A 24,994-nucleotide genomic window follows, 5' to 3' on the forward strand; every position below is an offset into this window, starting at 1 on the left:
CTGTAGCCATTAAATATATGCAGTACAAATACTTCCACGAGCAGGTGAGTTCATGTTTTAGACACAAGGGGGTGCTGGCTCTACATGTGACATGAGCTCACCTTAAGTGAAGTATACATACATCATTCTGCCATCCTTTGGGACAATTCAGCAACAATAAATAACGAAGAGCCTTCCTGTCTTCAGCTGACCATCCATATTTTAATTCTTGAACACAGTGTCCGGACCAGATGGAATCTCTTGCTCTACTGATGTTTCCCTACACACTCATAACTACCTCATAAACACATGACAATAAACATACTTTCATTCATTCAAAACTGCTGGGTTCATGTTGGCTCCAGGTTTAATGAGGTCAATGTCCTCTGAGGTCTATTGTGTTTGGTGCTGCTGACAGTGAATTGAAATGCAATTGGCTCCCTTCCCTTCCAGCATATGGATGTGTGGCATAACTGACAGCTATATCATCACAGGATGTGATAGAGGAGCATTCTTTGTCTGTTTTGTTCCGTAGTTAGTGTCTGATGTTGTTCTCAAATAAAAAATAATTTTTAATTGCTTTGCTGTGAACATGCAGGCCACATGGCCCTCCCTTCACACTACACCCACATGTTCCTGGCGTGACTCCTCACATTGTGGTCTGAACACTATCAGGAACCGACAAAGGCATCTTGAAGCACTTGGAGACAGGAGTCCAGTTATTTGGTCTTGGCATGCACCTGTGAATTTGCATAATTGCCTTGCTCAAATTTCCCAAGAGGAATGTTTGCTAAAAAGGGACAACAAAACAGAAAGTCACCCTCTAGTCCTGCTTCTGAGAACCTGAGAGAGATCCCTGTAACACTGTCGTGCATTTTTGTGAGTTTATCTAATGGTGCACATTTCCCAAGAAAGCATGTTTTTCTGACAATTTTTCCTTTTACTATTCCATAAACAGCTCCAGACCTGACTGTAGCTTGGATTTGGGGGTCAGGGTTGCCAAGTTCCTGGGGGAGTCGATTTATGGGTGGTGTACAGAGCCTCATTTCCCACTTCTGAGTCAGACACTCTGCCTCAGAGGAGATGTCCATCAATTCCTCTGATCAAAGGTAATTGTCTGCAGACAGTGATCTTTCTCATAGTAGACAACACAAATGTGGCATTTTTTATGCATCTTTATAACATGACCATTCTTCTTCCTGTTAAACAGCCACGGGGTTGTCTGCTTCCCATTCCAACATGAAGGTCCTCATTACCTGATTGGACACTGCTGATTAACTGCCAACTATATTGGCTGAAGGTATTTATCATCTGCAGTGATTGGGACAATTTAGAGGCCAGTCTTAATCAGAGTTGGTGAAGGACAGGAGAGCTTTGCTGCAGCAGCAGGCCTGAATTAAAGTTAGCCCTTTACTGTACAGCATAATGACTTCACATAACATGCAAAACGTTCCTCAGCCCTGGGTTCAAACACTGGCAAACATCAGGTTTCAACATGTGCACATATGCAAAGTCTGCCTCCAGAAGGAGCAGCACAAAGAAGAGCTCCTTCCCTCTATCCACAGTGGCTGACCACTAAAAGGACTGTTTGTCCAATCAGGGTCTTAACTGGCTCACGCTATGATTGGTGACAGCGTGGTTCTGCAATTGACGTTGTTGAAGATTATGGGGGAAACAGCTGTGAGAAATGCACATCACAGTGATGACAAAGGTCTGGCACTGCAATGCAGCACAGGAATGTATGGATAGGACCGCTGCTGATTAAAGAGATTCTTTTTCTCCCAATTTCAATCTCCGACCTCTAATATTTCGCAGATTTTTGTGTTGCTCCTGTTGATTCTCTGTATATTAAAGTGCCAAGACCTGCATATAGACCCCCGGAGCTGAGATGTGGCAAGTCTATGTTGGATAGCAAGCAAAAGTGGCCAAACATTAATGCAACACCCTCATTCAAATATATCATTTTACCTGAAACAGAACGCCAATATGCGTTTTGCTTTGAAAACTACAAGAAAAAACTCCAGCTTAGACCAAAGAGACAACAAAATTTCAGCCTTACGCGGTCTTGAGAAACTGCTAGCATGGAGATTAAGAGTCCCCCAGCTGATAGCTGTCTATGTTATATATATGATGTCGAAGAGAAGCTTTTGATTCATGGGGTTAGTTGTCCTGCTGGGATATGGAGCTGTATTATATTCAGTGTGTTGGGGAAACGTTTCTGTCCTTATATTTCCTCTTTGAAGACAGGGCCTCAAATGTAGATTGTCCAACTGTTTGACAAATATCCAATGCTGCTCCACCCTTATTGTCAGTACAGAATCACCGCAGCATATATGAATTTGCTGTGAAGAGGAATTCATCTTGATGTCTGCAGTGCAGCAATGATAAGTGCAGAGGGAATATCATCAGCCATGCTAGAAGCACAGATCTGGTCAAGTCTGTCAGCCCCCCATTCTGATTCGGACTGAAATATTTTTACTACTTGATGGATTGCCAAGAACCGTTCTACAAACATCTATTGTCCCCCAAAAGTTGTTATTCCTTACTTTAGTGATACCATAACATTTCCTGTCATTACACCATGAATGATTTGTTTTTTAGTGTACTTTCTTGACAGCTGTTGGATTGATTGCCACAATATCTGGAACAGATGTTCATGGTGCCCAGGGGGTGATTCCTGACTACTTTGTGTACTGTTCCACCGTCAACAATGATTTTGCTTACAGTTTGAAACATCTCTACACCTACAATAAATCGACTGGCCCAGAGTTTGTACATTGAGACATTTGTGGCTCCCAAAAGATGAAGATCATGACTGCATTTACGCTTAACGCCACCACGAGAGTCTTGTTTGTGATTTTGAGTCAGAACACCTGTTTTTTTTTTTGATGGATTGCCATCACATATAATACGTACATTTATTAACTTAACTTTTTATCTAGTGCACTGGTGTCGTGGTGCTCAAGGAGCCTGTCCAGAATATTACGAACACATATATGAACAGTTACATTTAAGACTGCTCTGCCATACTTAGTTCAAGCAAAGATAGATCAGTAACATTTTCACATTGACACTTAAAGGTGCTCTATGTGAAAAAATGGCTAAAAACATAAAAAATATTAACTGTTACCAGAAACACCTTTGATGTTCTTTAAAATCCGTCTCAGTACTATGCAACTGAGATACACTGCTAAAGATAATTTGGAGACAAACCACATTTGACCACTTGGTACCACTAGATTGTATGGGAGTCACCACAGAGCCTGATCTATCCTAGAGCAAGAGGAGGAAGAGGAAGAAGACGAAAAATAAAATGTACAAAGTGACCACAAAATTTGCACGCACTCGATTCTTCCACCCGACTTATTCGTTTGTATCTCAGTCCCCTGTCACCAGGAATGCAGACAAAGGAGATGAGGACAGTCATTAGAAGAGAAGAGGAAGAAAAACAAATATCTACACTGCTGTATCCTTGCTTACAGCTTCTCCAACAAGCCTCCTCTTTCCTTAATCCTTTCTCCTTCAGTTGTATTTTAGTACTTGAGACATCCTTCAACATATTTTGCCATGAATGATTTCAGGGTCAGAAGGAGGAGGACAGAGGAGCGAGGAGACAAGGAGGCTGAAATGAGATAAGAGTATAGAGACAAGTATTGTGGATGCCTCTTATGTTGTAGCTATAAATTTTTAACAGATGTTTGTGCTAAAATACAAGCTAATCGTATTATGTAAACTGCACATGTGTAAAGGTAGCTGTATTTTCATGACCAGCCTGAACAGAATGAATAGGGAGATCAAAATAAGCATATTCTTATCTTATTGTTAGTTGTTAGTCAGCTTATTCTTGTTGTTTAAGATGATTTTTTTTAGTTGCAATGAAAAGAGCCGAGAGAATCGACAGGTTTTTCCACCTCGTTGTCACATGGTGGGCTGAAAAAAAAAAATAACACAAATCAGACTTGTTAGCATGTGTATAATGTATGTAATCAGTCTGATTGATGATTTGTATATGATAAAAAAAATTATTAATAAAAAGAAAAACTGTTGACCAAACATTAACGTGTGCTAGCACATATTTAAAAAATGTATGAGTCTTAAATCTTAAAGAGGAAAGGGAAACTGGATTGCCCTTTGTAAAACTGTGGCACTGTGCGATGATGATTTTTTAAAAACAAAGTCACAATATCCTCCTTTAACTTCTGCTGCCTTACTTCAGGGACTTTTGTAAAATGAGCATCACAGAAACATGACATAATCTGACTGAATGAGAAACTACAAAACAATGCTTCCTTAATGAACCTCTCTTTACCCCTTAGTCAAGCCATGGAGCTATCTACAAGAGATCCTTCCAGCAGGATGAGAAACTGCATCTCTTAAGGTCACAAGATCAAGATCAAAGTCAGTGTCATAACTCCTGACTCCCACACTTATCTGAACAGAAATAAGAAATACTCCAAAGCTTATTGGCAAAGACAAGAAATAAGCACGGCTGACATTTGCCTTCTTTCCAACCACAGCTACTGCAAGTCAAAAGCTCCAGGCCACTGAGTTGATCCTTAGCACTGTGGCCAAACTTTGTCTGAAAGCAAATTCTGCTTGACAGAATGGTCATATTTGGCCAATTATCTCCACAGAATGAAACAAGGTGCTATATTTGTGGCCTTGCCTAGCCCCTAATCTGTGTATTAATGTATGCTTTTCAAACGTGTGGTATATTAAGAATCCTTAGCAAATACCTAAGCTTTAAAGAGCTGCTGACAAATAGGATTGAATAAAATCGCAAAAAAAAAAATCCTAAATGTATTAAGATTCATAAACACTTGGGTTCCTTAGCAAAGTTTATCACTTTAGGACCCTGTCCTGCTTCACAAAAAGTTGTAGAACCTCAGGTGTTCTACAGTGACCATCACATGGCTATGGCCTTGTAAAACAGCTACCAAGTTGATCTGTAGTTTCAACACTCCAGTGTAGAAATTGTACAAGTTTCAGTATGTTAAGCTGAAAGTTTTCATACAGGTTTTTAACTCAAAAGGGAATTCATTCATTCACATCTTCGTCACTTCAAGGAAGAAGTTGGCGGACAATTTTCACGGACTAGCCTAGCAAATACAATAGTAGTAGCCACATCTGCTCAGCATATGTGCAACTTTGTTTGTGCATATGAGCAATAACCAGCTAACAGTGTGTTTATAGCCAAGAGACACATATCACCTGTACCTCTGAGCTATGAAGTTGAATCTGTGGAGAGATAAACAGTTAAACAGGAGCATCAAAGGCAGGATGCTAAAAATTAAGACAAATAAGTGTCAATTGCACACGTTTAGCTTAGCTCAGGGATGCAAGTGTGTGACAGACTAGCACCACACACACCATGATTTGGAAAATTCTGTTAAAGTTAATAAAAAGGAAATGCCATCAGCTGGTGAGTTAGGGATTTAGATGAAAGAAAAGAGAGGAAGAGTACACCTGCTGGAAAGTGCTGATTGAGGAGGAAGTGCTTTCCTGTCTGCTTTGAGGATTTCTGCCAAGTCATTCCCAACAGTGATGCTCGGCAGAGTGGGGACCACCCTGGTAAGAGAGAGGAAGAGGGTGAGGCCCTGTTCAGACTGACAGAAAGATTGACTGCATCCTATCAGCTGCTGTTTCTCAAACATGCCCAACTCTTACTTTAGATAATGGCAGGCCACTGCCTACTCCCTTTAAAAAAGAGACAACATACTTTTAGCCTGTCATCATTTCAGCTATGTTCTCATAAATAGGATAGTCACATGCCTCTTTCTCAAGGTCCCTTCTGAGCAGAAAATTTAGATTTAATGTATGCAATCACGGTGAATAAGTATAGTGACGCTTTTAAGAAAGTTATTATCAGATTCCACGTGCAACACAGCCTGAAGAGGAAATTATGTAAGTCATCCAGGCCTTTTTCTGCCCTCTGTGATTGTGTAGTAGGTCATAAAGGGAGTCTCTTCCTGTTTAAGGGTGACAGCATCCAATGGGAAGCAAAGGATATCATCCAGGGCACTTTGGGGCAGACATTAAAGGCTGAAAACTTGTAGGAACATAAGAGAGGCCGTGGACATAACAGCAAGTGTTTGCTTTGCTCTTAGTGTGAGCTGTGCAGGGAGCTACCTGTATAGTCTTTCTTTCAATTGTGACCAATTATACAAAGCTTTGTAGAGCAGCCCCATTAAAGGGCCATCACAATGCCATATCAAGAATATCAGGTATAAAAGTATCTTAGCAAATTTAGATTTTCAGCTATAGAACACATATGAAAAATGAAACAAACACACCTCAGTGTCAGAACCTATTTCCAAGACTTCTGTGATTATTTTGAGCATTGTCAAAGATAGCAATCACGTGTATTTTGTGCTATAAGCAGGAGAGTTTTTTTCTCCAAGAGGAGGGTCATGTGATGCTAAAACAAAGAATGCATTCATGCTTTAAATGAACGGGAACAAAAATGCAACTGATTCTATAAAGAGAAACTTTTTCCAAGAGAGACAGTCTGTTATAGTGAAAAGGCTGCATGAGGTCAGTCAAAGAACATATTCCCGTCTGATTGACAGAGTAGAAAGACGCTGGCATTCTTGTGATTGAACGTTTTTGTTTGGACAAAGCTAAAAAGGAGGGATACAAGCCCACAAATGTCACTGTCCAGGATGTGAAATCTTTTGAACATGCACAAAAATTTATAATCATCATATCCTCTTCCATTGAACTGTCATTGTAATCAGTCAGATAAGCTGTTAAGATGGATTTCCCCACATTCACTGTTTCTTTCCCAGCATCACCCTTGCCAGTTTGTCAACATTTTACACAGACCTGATGGAATCCTCCCACTTTTTAAATAATCCATTCCAAACCGCTGTCATTGTTTCAAAGCTGTTTGCACAATGAGCCAACAGCTCCACAAGGACTTACAAATTCCGTCAGATATCCAACATTGTCCGTGGACTGCGGTTGAGATGTTTTCCATCTATTGAATTAATCTGTGATCTTGTTATAGTCATTACAGAATGAAACAGCAAGATTTTTGTGGCAAAAATAAACATGACATTGACCAAAAAGCTCTTACATGGTAATAAATACATCATTTAACACTTCTCACAACTCACCGACACCCTAAATTTATTCTCCCACAGATATAAAAAAACTTTGATTTTCCATCTTTTGCCTAGATTGAAAATGACGTATTACAGCCTGTTATGCAACTAAATACGTTTCTGGGTGTTTGCAACAATGAGACTGAGCTATTTTCTGTTTAGGTTTGTGATTAACAGCACCCAGGTTGCTTCCAGATGTGACTTTGTGTCTCGTACACACTGACATACACACTGAGTTCCTTTTTTGATCAATTCACCAATAAAAAAGTGACCCTACACAACACTATCCATCATCTTCAGGGATGATGCAGTGATCTAATACATAGATCTGATGTCTTTCTGCAAACATGGGATCGTTCTCTACACTAAATGGTGGACAGATGGTCGAGCCTCTGGAAATGATCACAGCAGTGATTGCCACACTATTAACTGGTGAGATGAAAACAATAAGCCAGTGGGAAACAGTAGTTGGGACTATAGGAATTTAACCATCATAACCTCTAATATCAGCAAGGCCTTTAGTGAAAAATGTTGTTGACTGTGTCTGTATTAGCTGCTTTCCTAAAACACTAAAGAATGTGTTTATTCTCAGAAGGAGGCTTAAAATATTCTGGATCAATCTACGAAACAACAAACAGACCCTGGGTTGTGTGTGTATCAGCTACATGTGCAAACTTCCCTTCCATTCTCCTTTTGCCCACAACCTTAGAAAAATCTGGTATAGGACAAAATATGCAAGATATCAAGCCAAAGTTGCTTTTAAATGTATCTGAACATCCCACGGAATAAAGACTTATATCAAGGTCTGTCATGCATACCCTTTATATCATATTATTCCTTATCTTATCTGCAGTTAAGTAGAAACAGTTGAACGACAGTTTTATGACTTTGGCATTTTGTTAACAGCCTAATTGTTACTGCTGTCATCATGTATTTTTCTACAGAGCTGTCATTCTGTTTTGCTCATGTAGTAATTTACCTCTTCCTTAAATAAACACTGATCTTAACCGTGCCAAGATGGTCCATGGAGAAAGGAGGCTGGGTGTTCGTTCTACAAAGAGAGCACCTCAGGTCTACAGAAACAACTCTGGATCAGTTATTAAGTCAAACCACTCTAATGACAGAATCCTAAAGTACAACTTTGATATACTCTTGTGTATTCATACATTTCATATTACTGGTGTTTCACACCTTAACATTTGTCAGAGAAAACCAAACAATCTTTCAAGCACATGTTTAACCCTAAGTGCTTTACAGAGCAAAAGCAAAATTTAGACAATATCAGCATAGACCAGCAGACCAGCATAGCGAAAAGGGAGATCTTTTAGAGATTTAGAAGCTTTTTTGTATGTGATGAGAAGTATTTAAAATTCAATTACAAACTTTACAGGGTGCCAAAGTAGAACCTTGTGGAACACCATAAACAACTCCACTACATGTGGAGGACACATAATTAATATGTACAACTAAAACCAGTCCAGAGAAGTACCCTAGATCTCAATTAAACTTTCAAGTCTTTTTTAATAAGATATTATAGTTATTTGTATCAAAAACAGCCCTGGGATTTAACTGAGCCACTATGGACACAAGACCACTGTCAGAAGCAACAAGTAACTTTAATTAGTCCAGTTTCAGGACTACGGTGAACTCCAAATCCAGACCAAATCCAAATCATACAAGCCATTCTTCTGCAAATAGGTTGTTGTTTTATGACTACAAGTTGTAATATGACTATATTTAAAGGAATTCTATAAATAAAAGGAAGGTTAGAAGTAGGTCTATTTTTGAATAAAATGTCAAGCTGGAGAGGAGACTTTTTTAACAGTGGCTTGATTAAAGTTAGCTTAAAGACCAGTGGTACATAGCCTATTAAAAGAGACTGATTGATTTGATCAAAAACAGAAGTGATGATGAGAGGAACAACATCCTTAATCAGTGGAGTTGGTATGGGATCCAAAAGACATGTTGATGGATATGTTGACTTCCACTCAGGCAGATCAATGAGAGAAAGGAAGTTAAAAAGCATTAAAGTTAGGTCTCTCAAAATGTTCGCTTTGGACTTGCGCAAGCTGTGAGATGTTAAAAATTTATTTCTCCCCTAATACACAAAATTTATAGGTAAAAAAGTCCATAAAAGGATGACTGTTAAGTGCCAAGGGAATACAATGTTCAACAGCAAAAAAGCTCTAAGTCAGTCTAGCCACAGTACTTATTTTCGCTGTAAATAGTATGTTGTATGTTCTAACAGATCATTTGAACTGGGTGTTGAGGAATATTTGTAGGTGTTTGTGTAAATGTAGCTTTTTACCGGACATTAATGAGAGATGGGTTCTCTTATTCAACTTTTGCAGTGTCCAAAGCTGTTTTAGTTATAGATAACTACCAAATATTTTCTTTAAAAAAAAGTTTGAGCAACAGGAGTTTCACTTGTATAACAGTATTTCAAAACTGTTACATTGCCTCTTCTTTCTTAGCAACTGCCACCTGTAGGAAAGTAATTCAGTTCAGATACGCACATCCAAGAAAATGTCCACTCACAAAGTGTCTAGCACATGTAACATACTTTATTCCCTGGCCTGATGATAAATAATGTACAGTATAGATGACCACTGGGACATGTACTACTTGGATGTGTTGCTCATGATGCCATGCAAAGTCATGAGGATCAGCAGGATAAGTAAACTCACCTCTTCTGGCACTGGAAGCTGTTTAGCAGCATGTCTGTCTGCAGGCTTATTAAAACTTGGCTCCCTAATGAACATTTGCCCTTGAAGCCTGCTGAGTGCTTAGTGCTGCTCAGGAGACGGGGCTCTGGATGCATGGGGCCTCTCTTCCTGCTCCCTACTGAGCACCCGGTATAAAACTCAGCTGTACCGGTAGCAAGGGTAGAGTCATATGAATACTTTTACATTACAATGAACTGGAATGTTAACAAAAGACAGTCCAGTGGATAAACTCTCTGCTTGTTCCTTGGTGTTTTCTTTTTGCGCAAGTTGATTTAACAAGTTAATGTGGAGAGGTGTTTTGTATAGTTTTGTCACTGTCATCTTTGCCTCAGGTGAGTTCAATCCCACTGTGGCGACATAGGAGAGTGGGAGGAAAAAGCACTTCCATATGAGCTGACTGAGATCTTGCAACCACATCATGACTTCACACTCCAAGATGCCAATTTATGTGTATGCAGGAGAACTCTGGACAAAGCGAATGTGGTGAATGTGTGATTGTAAACGAAGTTGTCCAATAACAAGTCCAGCCCAAAGCTGGGGTGTGATTTACGAGCTGGGCGGTAGACATCCAACAACTAAAGCCTACATGTCTGTCTGTCTGTCTGTCTATCTATCTATCTATCTATCTATCTATCTATCTATCTATCTATCTATCTATCTATCTATCTATCTATCTATCTATCTATCTATCTATCTATCTATCTATCTATCTATCTATCTATCTATCTATCTATCTATCTATCTATCTATCTATCTATCTATCTATCTATCTATCTATCTATCTATCTATCTATCTATCTATCTATCTATCTATCTATCTATCTATCTATCTATCTATCTATCTATCTATCTATCTATCTATCTATCTATCTATCTATCTATCTATCTATCTATCTATCTATCTATCTATCTATCTATCTATCTATCTATCTATCTATCTATCTATCTATCTATCTATCTATCTATCTATCTATCTATCTATCTATCTATCTATCTATCTATCTATCTATCTATCTATCTATCTATCTATCTGTCTGTCTGTCTGTCTGTCTGTCTGTCTGTCTGTCTGTCTATCTCTTTCTTTCTTTACTGAACCTCTCTGCTTCTGCATTTGACAAATGTTACAAGAAATTTCAAAGCACTTCAAAGACATTCCAACAAAAATGCCATGATGAATGGAGCACTTTTCCCAAACATCTGTCGGAGGCCTCGGTTTCTGTCTGCCCGGAGGGCTCCTGCAGACAGGTCAGCGCAGTCAGACAGGGTTCCACCCTAAACCTCACACTACTTCTTCTTCTTTCCCTCTGTCCATCCTCATGGATCGCATGCTCATAACAAGGTTTCATTGATGAACAGAAGTTTAGCCCCTGTTGAATGCTGCTGTTAATGTTACCCTATTGACCCTCACACTGGAGATGCCCACCCAATGCTGGTGATTCATTTTCAGTGAAAGACTGTGGCAGAAAGCACTTTGAAGTAACCTCAGCTAATTGTTGTGTCACAAACCCCCCTCTTTTCTTTGAGGATTGTTCGTGGTACACAGAAGGCAGGTTATAGCAGGCCATTGCACTTGTTCTGACTAAATGGACTATAGGCAAATGGTTTAATGGATTGAAAAATAACAAATTTATCATGCTTAATAGGAGGCTATTCAGGTCAAATTGACCACATGCAGGGGGTTAAATCGCATCATAACTTTCTGGCGCTCGACCTTCACTGTTAATTGGGGGCAGTGAAGAAGATTTTTCTTTCTAACTGTTGCTGAAGAGAGCACATGATTCTCTGCTTGCAGCTAACTGAGCATGAGGCCTATGGAGTGGGACCAGCAGTCAGCAAAAATGAACATTACATGAGTGCTACATTGTGGTGAAAAAAACATGAAAACACAGACAGGAATTATTTTGGCTCATACCTCAGCTTCGTACCAAACTGATGTGCTGTCATGTTGGAGTCTGGAAGGCACGTGTCATCTGTGAGTCAGCCACCAAACAGGCTGTATACTTCATCCATTCCCAGCAGAAAACGTAAACAGACCATAACCTGACTTACTCAGGCTTACTCAGGCTGCAGGCTAAGAACAAAACAACTGACAATTTAGCTTTTGGTGGTGTGTGTGGGCAGACTGTTGAGTGGGCAGTTTAGTGATGAAATAATAAATTGCTTTCGGTTTCTGTTCCCTCAGAATAATTTTTGAGAAAAACAAGGCATTTTTTATATTACACAAAATACATAATACTGCCCGTCTGTGATGTTTTGCATTCTTGGTCTCAAGAAGAAAGGATGTTTTTTAAAAGGTGCTGCCTTACAAAAATCTCAGCCTCAACTTGTCCTTAATGGTATAAAAAGTTTAAAAATAGTACTTTTTTACATTTGAGCAGATTGATCTTATGTGTGAAAACTGCACACTCTGGATTTAGATTACTTGGGAATCAGATTGGTGCCAGAGAGTTGGCATGAACTCAGAGGTGACTGTCTCGCCTTTGCCCCAATTTATAAAATACCTCGTCTAATGCTGCCTCTGCGTCACTGTGTTCGTTTGTTATGAAAATGTGTTGAGAATAGCCATCAGCTTTGGGTGAAGTGTGGGGAGTAGTTTGTTCCTCTGTGGTAGTTGGGGCGAATAAGGGGTAATTGCAGCAGATATCCATTTCTAACCTCCTGGTAAAGCTGCTAATGTGGAAAATGCTTGACCTTAATTTTCCATGGTCGGTCGGTGGAGACACCGTGAAAGAGTATCAACGGGGACTGAAGCTGTGAGGCTCACATCCATCTACCACCCTGTCAGGACAAAAAAGCAGCTGAGCAGGTCCAGTGATCACCTTGTGTCAGAGCCAGGTCACTGCCATGAAGACCAGGAGCAGTGGAGCGCCTGATGCATGGGCCAGTGGCTGGAGAGGCCCACCGGACCCATGGTTAGAGGCCAGGAAAATTGAAAGGGAGGAGAGAGAAAAACAGGGAGAAAGCAGAAGAAAACTGTTGAAAAACAAGTTTGACTGATTACACATTAACTCTTCTCTCTGCCTTTGATTATACGATCTGAATACTCAGAACTAACATCTCCAAACCAGAAAAAGTTGTGATGTTATGGAAAATTGAAAAGAGGGAAAAAAGAGTGACATAATGAACTCAGTATATTTAATGATTTCTTTTATGAAATGTTTTTTTCTTGTCCACACTCATCTATTTTTCATGTCTACAATACATTCCAAAAAAAGTGCAGTTTTTTTAACCACTTTGCAATGTTTCCATCACTTTTAAGTATTCCATTAGCTGAAAAGTTTTATGTGTTATTTTGTCTCATTCTTCCTGTGAACATGTCTTGTAGTGTACAACAGTATAGGATTATTGTCACATCTGACTTATGTTGCTGTGTACTTTTCTGCTACAATGCTGCTATCACAGAAGTGTAAATTACTTTTGCAATGAGCATTACGACCCCCTACCATCACAGAGGCTGGGTTTTAGTTTTGTTAATGACAGTCTAACAATATGAATGGTCCTTTTCATCTTTAGTACAGAGAATGTACTGTCAATTTTTTCCCAAAAATTTGCGGAATGCTGATATGTCTGACCATAATACATGTTTCCATTGTGTGGTGATCTATCCTGGATGGCTTTAAGCCCAGACAAGTCGATGGACAAGGTTAACATAACATATTGTTTTTAACACAGCAAAATTTAAAGTGTCATTTGTGAGTGTAACTGCATATTGTAGTGCTTGAAAAATGTTCCCTTACAGTAGTCCCTTGTCTGTGTTGCTACATCAGCTATTGATGGATGACGGATCTTGATGCAGTGCTGTTGATGTTGCTGTTGATGTGGTGTGCTGTCCAAATTGGGCTTGAACCATTTCCATTTCCATACTGAAATTCCTCCAGGTTCCTTAAGTCATTGAATTATATTATGCTCTCAGGGGAAATGTATGCAAATCCTTTCAATCTTTCTTTGAGGAACATGAATTTCAAACAGTTCAACATTTTATTTTACACATTTGTTGACTAACTGGAGATCCTCTGCTCTTCAGAGACTCAGACTTTTGCAAATACAGCTTTTTTTTCCTTCTTTGTGTAATAAATCATAATCAAAGTCACTTCTTAACAACAGCTGTTTACAATTACAGTATTATCATTTTTTCTTACCTCCTTATATGCCCCAAATTGCTCCCACGCTAACTTTGTTTTGGAATATGTTGCAGGTCTGAAATGCAAAAATTGTTATATATTAGCTGACAATGCAAAACATAAAATAGCTTGAATTAATATTTTCTGCAATGAAAAAAAAGTTAAACGTAAGAATAGTTTTTTGTTTTTGATTTGCATTTTCTATACCTTTCCAACTTTTTGTGTGTGAGAGGACACTCTATCCCACCCTTATCCACACAAATCTGCAAGTGATGATTTATGCTGTTAACGAGTTGAATCTGAATGTTTTCGGTCACATCTGGCTGATGACAAGAAGACCCAACATCTTTGGAAAATGTATGCGATCAGAAGGTCGGCGCAAGTTTTTATTTAATCCAATTGGCTGCCAACACACAATCCACCCTTTGAATCTGCTCCAGAGGCATTTATCATGCAAAAGTGTGACATCAGTTATGCACACTGTTCATCAGAGACACTTTTAAATCAAACTTAAAGAGTTAGAGGACTCCTCCATGGATCTTAAGGCAATGTGAACCAGCCTACAAACAATACACTAAAACTGTAAATTCAAACATCTTCAAAGGAATCTTCCTCTATCCATACTTGATGTAGACTTACTTAGACTTGCTATCCTGTCCTATACACCATTTGTCCAACAAACTGTACTTTAAAAAAATTATTCCAATTGGATGGTTGGTGCTTTGATCCCCAAATATATCATCATGCTAATCCCTGAATCACATTTCAGATAACAAAAATGATTCTAATCAACCCTCATAAAGATCAATCATTTAGACAACACTTTTAGTCTCAATACTGAATCAGGGGAACCTCACCATCTTTTTGGTCCATATTCTTTTAAAGTTTTCTGGAACCAGAATCCACACAAACATTTAAGGTCCAGAACTATTTAGTTCAACTCTCAACGAGGGTTTATGAGCCAGTGGAAAATGAAGCTGTTGTTGTCTTCCCCCTGCATAGTGCTTGTAGTCTCTCTAAATCCTACAATTTTACATATAGGTAATGATTTCTGTGTCAAAGTCAAAACCATTTGTTCTCTGTTGAGACATTTCAGAGGGGGCGGAAGTGGCAAAAGTATAATTTGTTTAAAGGAAGTACTTAATCTTAATCTTTGTTACAATTTTCATCATTCCAGGCAGATAAAAGCCTTTGCTAACTTACAACTCACAGCCATCAATGAGTGAGCGGATCACTCTGCTGTGAAGTAATGCAGGGTGGATATATCGCCTGTGCTATGACATGCATCAGAAACTTAGCCAATAGCCATTTTTAACAAGTTTCTGGATTGCTCCACGGTTTTGACAGTGTAGATGAGGATGATAGACTTTTTTTTCTTAGTCTCTTGTCTAACGATGCTGAGAATGGTTTGCATTTACAGTGTGCTCTCCAGAAAGAACACACAGTGAGTGTAGTTTTTCAAGGCTGTGCTTGAAATGTTCATATGAAAACAGACAAGCAAGAACATCAAGAAAGGCAAAGTCTAAATGTTGCGTTGAATAACACCCATGTGACCTACTTCTGTAAGCGAGATGACAGCACTTCATTCATTCAAGCTGGAAGAGATCCTGTAGTGATTGGCCTAAGAGTATCAAATTTGTCTTGCTCCCTCCTTAACTGTTTTCTCTTATTATGAGAATGCCTGTTATATGTACACTGATCAGCCTGTTATGAAGCATGATGGAAGTTTTCTGTGACATTCCTTCAATGGAAAAGCTGTCATGTTCAATGAAAAAAAAAAAAACTCACATTAATAAAACACATAACTTCAACTTTAACAAAGTGTTTCTCTGCCAAGCGCACCTCCTTTTTCCACATTTTCCCCCAGCCCAGTCTGAACAATGTCAGTATTCTGTTAGCTCCAGGGCAAAAAGAAAGGAGAGCTTAAGGCTTTGATACAAAAAGCAAAAGGTAACGAAGAGATTGACATTCCTTGTTGGTGCTCTCCATTGAAAGTCATCACAGAGACCGATTCACATGGATCACTTAAAATTCTGGTGGTGGGGCTAAAAATACACAGTTGATGCTTTCTAATAATGGGAGCCCTACACTCTGGGTGTAATGATACTGTTTGGCTTACTAATGGGTACACTTGAACTCCGACCCATCACCCGCTCAACGGTGACAAGGCAGTCATTCCCAACAGAATGGATGTAAATGTGACATTAACACTGACAGGTAGGCATGCAGAGGTTGTACCAGCTTCACACTACAAACTACAATCTGTCCGGACAGCAGAGCACATAAATACATTGGTATGAAGACAAATCAAATCCATGCTGAGCTCTTTTTTCTTCTTCTTTTCCTTAAACACACACTCACATTTGCGCTGTTTGCAGCAATTACAAGACTTGGATTTTGTTATTGTCATTATATGGTCCTGTGCTTAGCAAGAAGCAGCGTGTTGTAATGCAGTTATATTTGAATGATGATAGGAGTGGCTTGGTTGTCATGCCAGAGCTTTCAAAAGAGTCTTTGTGTGGAAGCGTTGGTCATAGCCAGAGACATCCTCCTGGTATTTATTCTTGAGTTCCTCCAGATGCTGGAAATTCTATCAACTGGGATTACGTTAAAGCCCATTCTTATAACATGAATTGCTGCTCCGCAGATCATTAGTGCTTCCCAACCAGGACTAATTGTGCCACAGGAGTCTTGCTTCATATATTTGAACCTTGATATGGCAGAGAACTACTATTTGCTGAAGATACAGTGGTGTGTTGTAAGCCAGTCAAGTCCAGCCACACGCGCATGTTTGTGCATGTGAGTCCCTGAATTGCAATTAAAAACGAGCAAACTTCTGGAATTTCCCACTCCAATTATATCACTATGAATCACAAGACATATTCCCACAAATAAAAGGATAGGTTCAGAGTCAAGACTGATTCATTCAATTTGTTTTAGGCTGAGATTCAGCTGTTCTGCCGCTACACCCAGTGGTTCTCTAAGGTTCTGCATTGCATTATATTACATTATATTTCTCAACATTACATGTAAAAAACTCCAGAAGAGCTGATATTTGTAAACTAAATGTGATAGTTAATTTGGCAAAAATAAATAGATGCATATTTTTAATCTTTAGCTAAAGGCCTGGAATCAATAGTCTAGCTAATAACTGTAATGGATAGACAGCAAACGAATATGCACAATATGAAGACAAAGGACACGATTACTGATATTGGAAGCTTTCTAGTTTATATAGCCTGAGTATTATTGACCAATCATGTTTGAGTGGCCGTGGTTACATAAACACAAACACTACTAAAAGCTGTCAAGCTGAGAAAAGAAACCTTGAAACAGCCTGCTTTTGTCTCATGACCATTTAGCTTTTTATTGGCTTTTTTTTACATATATTTCTGTATTCCAAGAATGATGACACATGAAACAAGAAGCCTTGAGAAAGGTATAAGTAATCCCCTATGTTGCAGTATGCTACAACACTGGAAGCTCACAAATTTAGGCTGTTGCCCTTAAAGAAGTCATCATTTGCCTTTGAAGACATGAACTTTGATTATTTGTTTGCATTTTTAATATCTCCAGCTATTTGGAATGAGTATGATAAAACTGATGACATATGATGAAATATAAAACCTAAACATTCACTTTGAATAGGAAGTACTTTTTGAGAAAAAAACATGTCCTCTTATGGGGAGCATGGCTCTATATAGGAGGTTAAACTATAACATTGGCATGCTAGTTATTGGATAAGCTGTTTGTCTAGGTGATATACTATAAATAATGGTAACTGTGATGGGAAATGTGATAGAAAAACACAGATGTATCTGGTGCCTTCTTGTGATCATTATGACTGCTGTGGTATCTGCAACCCTGAGTGTCATATCTGGCTCTGAACAACATAAGAATCCGGGTTGGCTTCATTCTGCCGAATGTCCCTCTTATTGTTAGGTTTTCAGTCTTATCTTATTTCAAAAAATGTTTTCACTTTTGGAATATCAGATTTTAAGATGCTGAACATAAATCAATGAATAGTTGAAAGAGATTTTAAAACTAATAAATGGGACTGAAATAGTGGCAAGGATGTTTGGTTGTAATTTACCACCAAACTCTCTAAAACTTGTGATTTTGTGTTCCTGTTTGAATAAACTGCTTTACGCAGAGGGTTGCATTGTTTTTTCTATATATTCAGTGATATAGAGGCACTCATCAGTATAATACACTGGCATTAAAGAAGAATGCAATTCAGTCCAACAGTGCCACAAACTACATTCCTTGAACAGACAATACAAGGGAGTCCACGCCCCTCTTAAAGAGTTTGATACTCAACAAATAGAAAAAACTCTGTGACAGCAGTTACTATTAAACTTGTTGCCAGGCTGTTGTATTAGATTGCATCATTTTTCTGCCAATCCAAATGCAAACAGCATCTGTTTTTACATGGTATCAAATATTACACAAACATCTAATCAAAAGTCAATCGAAATGAACCTGGCAGGAACATGTGGGCATTTGCGTTTGGAAAGGCTGTTACACCAGCCACAAAGGTTTGGATTCTCAGCTCTATAACATACAAGGTGTATAAAATGGAACAAAAACAGATTAAGACACTGAGTGAAAGTTTGTACATGTTTTGGTCATCCACGGATTTTAGGGTCAACTGACCACAATCAGTTTCCGAAGTGCCACCGGCACCAGGCAGGAAGGCAGCAAATCTTGGGGGTGGGGACTGCTGGACAGTCATAAGACAAACACAGCCTTCTTCTTTAATTAGATTTCCCATGGTGGAAGCTGGCTGCAAAAATAAGTCATATCTATATATAGATATCTAGATATCTATATATATATATATATATATAATCTTTAATAGTCACTTTATAGAAGTCTCAGCTTCTATCTATGAATGGTGAATGGGAAGACCACAATCTACAGTGTGTTTGGACTGGCAGATCTGTGAGTGATAGGAAATAGTGCTTAGGGACCACTCATCTTTGTGGTCTGAATGAAGAGAGTGTGCCAACTGTCTTTGGGTTGCTTAAGATCTTCAGGGAGAAGAGAAATGTGTTGTTTCCAGACAGTCAGAGGGAAAGTGATGATGCAGCATGGGTTGAGAGGAGAGGTGAATGGGATCTGTTACATAACTTGACCAGTTTTCCAAGGTTTCAGGTTTGAATTTGAACTGCTAGCTTCCAAAATACAGTATGCGCCTCAGAAGGCACATTTCATGTAAAATCTCTAAAAGCTGAGGGGCTCCATTGTAAATGAACTTTTATTCTGCTTTACAGAATGTCCTGACAGTTTATAAGACCATAAAATAATCAGAGTACACTAAGTTAATTGAAATAATCATAAAATAAAGTTCCTAACTTGAATTAACCCAGCGCTCTTATTGGAACGGTTGCAGGAAAACATCTGGAAGTTTTGGCAATCTTAATTTTTATAACGTTGTAATAGTCTGTCAGTTCAAATACACATTGACAGTGATTATCAACGCAGCTGCATGCATACCCTTAGTAGGTCCAACTGTGCTAAAAAGAGCCACAGTTTAAGAAAAAAAAGAAAAAAGTATCGTCGCGTAACTTGGCAGAGAAAGTGCGTGTGGCCACATGGACCGAGCCGTGCTGTATGTCGAAGCAACAATGTAGTCGACAAGGGGGTGTTTCTTCCAGCAAAGCGCATGCAATCGCTACAAAAATTCCCAGTGACTTCAGATCCAAGGAGGTGGTGATATTCATGGGAGCACAATTCAAACTCTCTCACTTGGAGCACAGCTTCAGCAGCCCTGTAACCAGCGCGCTGCTCTGTTTGCGCCACTTCTCTTGTTAAACATAAACTAAAACAGATGCAATGATGTTTGCCTAAAATAACTTGATAGTTTTTCAATTTTTTTGACAGAGATTAAGTAGTCATTTTACAACCTGAGGACATTCTGCGTCAGTCTTACCTGGGCATTATGAGGAGGTATCCAGGCTTCTTTCATTCTTGGGAGAGGATGCAGTCTTTCTGAGCTCGTCTAGACTAATCGAGTTTTTAACATTTTCTCATATTTCAGTGGCTCTTCATAAAACTGTAAAGCGATCTGCCCTTTTACGCGGTAGTTTCAAAACTTTAAATGTCCAAAATGGAGCGTGCAGGATTTGCTCTTCTGGTTGTTTTAACTCTTGCGCTCATGCGGGTTGGTGACAGTCACAAGGAGACAACAGGTGGGAAGAATGAGGGTGCTGGGGCAGGCCATGTGTTGCGGGACCAGCAACAGTCCCGGGGGATCAGTCCAGGTCACTCGTCAAGAGGACCGCAAGACGGTGCATCCTCGAAAACTTCCAGTGAAACTTCTCACGGGACCAGCCAGCCTGGAACCCTTGTCCGTGTGCCGAGGGGAGCATCAAATCAAGAGGACCACAGGCACATATCCAAAGCAGGTCCGCCTCACGCTGCTGACGCCCCTCGGGAGGACCCTGTGTCAGCGCAGCGCAGCCCCAGACACCCGGAGAGCCACCATCAAAGGTCCAGACTGAACCGCAGGCAGAGCAGCAAGCCCAGCTCTGCCAGCACCAGGCGACTAGTTGGGTAAGAGTGACAGTCAAGTGATCCATACTCAAAAATAAATGTTTTTCTCTCCTTTGTCAAACTCTTCCAGCCAGCCCAGCTCAGCCCAGCAGCAGCAGTTTTGGAGGGATTTGTTTGACCTATTTTACTGTAGCCAACATGAGTCCATGTGGTTTACTGTAATGTGGTGGTGGCTTTAGCGGAATCTTTCTTCCTGTAAGGAAAACCAGTGGATGATTTAACAAGAGCTGTAAGCTTCTCTGTGTATACTACATTAACTTGTCATCCACAAAGCCAGATGAATGTGAAATGCAATAATGTGGACACTGTGTTTTGTTATGAGGGTCATGGCAGGACATGGAATGATAACTGAGGTTAAACATTGTGCTGATTATGGGGCTGATACTGCAAACTTAATAAGCAGCAAATGTACATATGAATGGATGAACTGTGTTTGAACTGTTTTACATGGCATCATTGCTCTCTTATTTCTGTACATTACAGTATGTTTACGTTGCAGACGCAGAATAGCTGCATTACTTCACTGTGTGTGCCCCAGTGTTGTGCTGTTCCCTTTGGCCGTGTATTATGGTGGCTCAACCAGAACGTTTTTTCTTGAATATTAGCAAATTTGCATAGTGATCAGAAACACCTGTTTCTCAGTTGTGTCCTTTTTTTTTGTCTCTGTCTAACTCTAAACAGCACGATGGGTTGTTTCCATATTAGAGGTCTTTTCTTTTTGTTAAATGAAGCCTCGTGTATCCAGTCCTGTTTGCTCCATTGGGACAAAGCTTCATACACACTGGAGGGTTGGATGTTTACATGACAATCAGACAGGGATTTTAATGGCTCACCTTCAGCTGCAGACAGTGAAATATAAATATGTGTGTCATAACAAGGCCCCTTGCCTTTTAGAAAATTGATTACGTGGCCAATTATGAGAGAGTTTTTGTTTCACTGGTTTGCAAAGACAAATACCAGACATAGTTGCTTGCCTAGTGCGGATGAGTACAAATTCATGCCCCCCCTGGTTTGCTATTGATTCATTCTAATGATATTACTGTGGCACAAGTTCCTACAAATTAACATCTAACTCCCAAGAAATGCGAAGGACAGATACAGTATTATCCAGTACTTCTATTTTTTTATACCTCTTACTGATTCTACAGTTTAGCCATTAAAAAACAGTGATTCATAAAATATTAAAAACAGCATTGCTGTTGCAGTTGCAGTGGTGCATGTTTGACCTGAGGTCTATGTAAAAGTATTGTGCAAAGAAAATAGCTGCCTTCAGTATCACAGCCAGCATGTCTTATTGCAGCATGAGGTGAATACTTGGCTTAACATTGCCAAAAAATATTTTTCCAGCACTGAATGTAAAAGGTTTTTTGAATTGTAGGGGAGCATAAAAAGTGTTCCATAAATCTACGGGAGCACTACCTTATAGTAGTCTGCATGGTGATTTTAAGGGTTTGATTAATGCGTTTCAGAGAAATCATCTGCAGCTTGTTAGAGAAAGTGTTTGCATGACACATTTCCTCTTGGAATTCCCACTAAGCTCACTCATTTACTGTATCTGTTAGCATTGGCAATGCAGGCAACTCTTAACCCTCCGCTACATTCAAGTTGGCTCAATATGACTCCCTTTTTGTTTTCAGTGCACCTGTTGGATCCTTTATTGATCCAGACAGCTCAGTGGTGAAATAATTCTCCACCACATCAAACTATCACAAAATTGGAACAAGGTGTTATAAGTATGCATGTACATTAACCTTGAACGTGGTAGTTATGTTGTATAAAAGTCACCATTACATACATAAATCCCTAGATGGAATTTGAATGTGATGACTGATGCTTTTGGCACGGGCCTGGCTTGATGTGCTTGATTTATGACAAAGCTAAGCTTGCCAGAGGGTCCAAACATGTTCATGTTATCCCTGTGACGCCTCAGTAACACTTGCACCATCTAATGAGAGCAATCCAACTGAGGTCAATGAGTCAATCCCTGTTATCTTCTAAAATCACCATGAGTCAGACTTCCACTTACTGTAATATCTTGTGAAAAGTTGATGGGGAAAAGATCCATGCCAGCGTGTTGACTGTTTCCCTGAAGTTGTTCTTGTGGTCTGGTGCCTTTTCATCTGCCTCACCGCAAAAATTGGCCAGCGCTACAAGTGCAGATTAAAGAGCGCAAAGAATCCAGTTAGAACTGTTTAAAACTTGTCATCCTTCATTTGCTCAGTGATTTATAGAAGATGCAGGGTGTTTTTCATGTCCCGCGTGTCTCTGATAATCCCTTTTAGGCTCAAATAACTCGGTATGTGTTCATTTTGAACTGTCATATAACAGAATAAGAGACTTGTGAGTCTCCATTCAGATTGAGTTTCAGGACTTGACCTGAAATTTTTGTTTAAAAAAAAAAAAATGCAGTTATTGATTGCAAAAACTCAGCCATGTTTATATCAACAGGCAAGACAATCAATGTCAAAATGATTAGACATTACAACAACTTTTGCAATCAGGTCTGTTTGTTATTCAATAGTTTGAAGATGTTTGTACACTTATTTATTATATCACTCTATGAGTCTTAAGAAGCTGTTTATGTTAATATGTGTCTGATAAATACCATTAATGCCTTATTGCACACTTGTTTTTGTATATGCGGTTCCCTGTTTAGGCCAAATGTCTGTGGAGGCCACCAGTGCTGCTCTGGTTGGGCGTTGGCACCAGGAACCAACCGCTGCATAAAACGTGAGTATTATTATTGTGGTTTAATATGTAAACTTTAAAGTGGCAACAGAAACCTTTCTTATGTTAGCTTTTCATTATGAAGTAAATATCAATTGCACAACATTTTGGCCCTAGAATAATGGCACCATAAGTCTTTAAATTGGTTCTCTCGCTTTTAATGATGCAATTCTGTCTCCAAGGAAAGAGGAGGCTTGGTTTACAGCTTAGAAAAATGGTGTCTGCCATGACACTTATCTCCTTTATAAACTAAATAAATTACGAACTTCAGTTTTTTTCTAATCGCCCCCGTCCAACCTGATGCCAACCCAAGCTGTACTTGTTTACATGTTGCAATTCTTGAGCTTACAAAAAATGTTTCTACTTCAAAGAAAATATGATTGTTCGCCTGTATCCCTTCTTTCTTCTCTCTTATTTACAAAGTTTGATGTTTTCATGTTCTGTGTTGTTTGTAGTAGCTTTGCAAATGGAAAGCGATCCAATCTTTGCAGCAGGGGAATTGGCAATATTACCACTTGGAAACACTGGAGGGGAAAGTTGTCTCTTGCCATTTTTCATAAATGTAATTTTCATGTTTTCTGTTTCAGTCATCTGCTAAATTTCATTGTTTGGCAGCCACGGTCATACATGTACATGAGATCACAAGCGAGCTGACATGCGTTATGTATATTAGTATGTTCCCCACCAGTAAACTTTGACAGCCTTACAATCTTATGCAAAAATAACACAGTAAATGGATCCTAATGACTATCCTGTCAAGAAGAATTGCCCTATGAAAGTTTTTCTGGGGTGTTATTGCCCCCATGGTCACATTCATCATGTGATGTTTGCCTTTTCTTTTCACGAAAGTTCCTGCTTGGAAATTACCAGCAGTTAGCACTTGGCTCTTTTTTTGACAGCAGCCCATAATTATAGGTGGAACTGCTTCTGCTTTTATTTGACCACAACAGCCCCGGATACACTGACTCCCAGGTTTTTAAAAGTGTAATAAATGAAAATAGCTGTTAATTATTAAGTACAAAGACAGGTGCAAAATTAGATCCTTATCATCCTGAACATGTTGATATTTCTGTCTTTAACTTGTGGACAGTCAAAGCAAAGATTTAATCGGTTTAGACCCGTTCTTCATGCTAGTCTTGAAATAAAAATGGGTACACCAGAGTTATTTCTTGAATGTGATGTTTCAATTTAATGTTTATGACCACCATTGTTTCCTGTAGGCAGAAATAACAGGTTGGAATGAGAACTTTTTTTTTTTTAAGTAAAAGTTATCTTTAAATTTTACAAGGGAAGTAAAACCTACAGTGCATGTGGTATCTTTATTTTTTACTTGTTTACTGTTTTCTCTGTTCCCTCTGCTAGTTATTCCCCCCTGCACACACGCAAACACATTTCACACACATTTCAGCCAGTTAATTACACAACAAGCTGATTGGCCCCAGCAGTCTTCTTATTAAATCTCCATCCCTCCTGCCCCCGTGCAAAACCTCCTTCCATCTTTTTCCTCAATCCCCAGACAGACGCACATAGAAAGGAATAAATTACAGTAAACATGGAGATGTAGTTACCCTATTAAAAGAGTAAATACTTTTAGTCTGCTGAAAAAGTAACAGGTTCAGTTTAAAGCAACTGTGTTAAACAAGACAGTGCATCTGAACAGACCAGGGGTCTGTCCAGCCATCTGGACCCCCTTACAGGTTGGCCCTCACCCAGGTCTGACTTGAGGCTATGTTATCATCAGCTGAGTGAAGCCCTACATTCGGCAAGGTGCCAACAC

General features: G+C 39.2%; 1 protein-coding gene across 2 annotated transcripts in view; it reads left to right on the forward strand.

Annotated features, from left to right (window-relative positions):
• The first annotated feature begins 19,651 nt into the window (after window positions 1-19,651).
• LOC140269973 (latent-transforming growth factor beta-binding protein 2-like) overlaps window positions 19,652-24,994 on the forward strand; it is an 84,017-nt gene continuing 78,674 nt past the window's right edge. For both annotated transcript variants that reach the window (XM_072365022.1, XM_072365023.1), the window contains exons 1-2: window positions 19,652-20,490; window positions 23,147-23,220. In XM_072365022.1, the coding sequence (XP_072221123.1) occupies window positions 20,036-20,490; window positions 23,147-23,220 (529 nt within the window). In that variant the 5' untranslated portion in view covers window positions 19,652-20,035. The remainder of the gene's footprint in view (window positions 20,491-23,146; window positions 23,221-24,994) is intronic.

Source organism: Leuresthes tenuis, unplaced genomic scaffold (genome assembly GCF_036924035.1).
Source record: "Leuresthes tenuis unplaced genomic scaffold, fLeuTen1.0.hap1 SCAF_15, whole genome shotgun sequence".
In the NCBI taxonomy this organism is placed as follows: domain Eukaryota; kingdom Metazoa; phylum Chordata; class Actinopteri; order Atheriniformes; family Atherinopsidae; genus Leuresthes; species Leuresthes tenuis.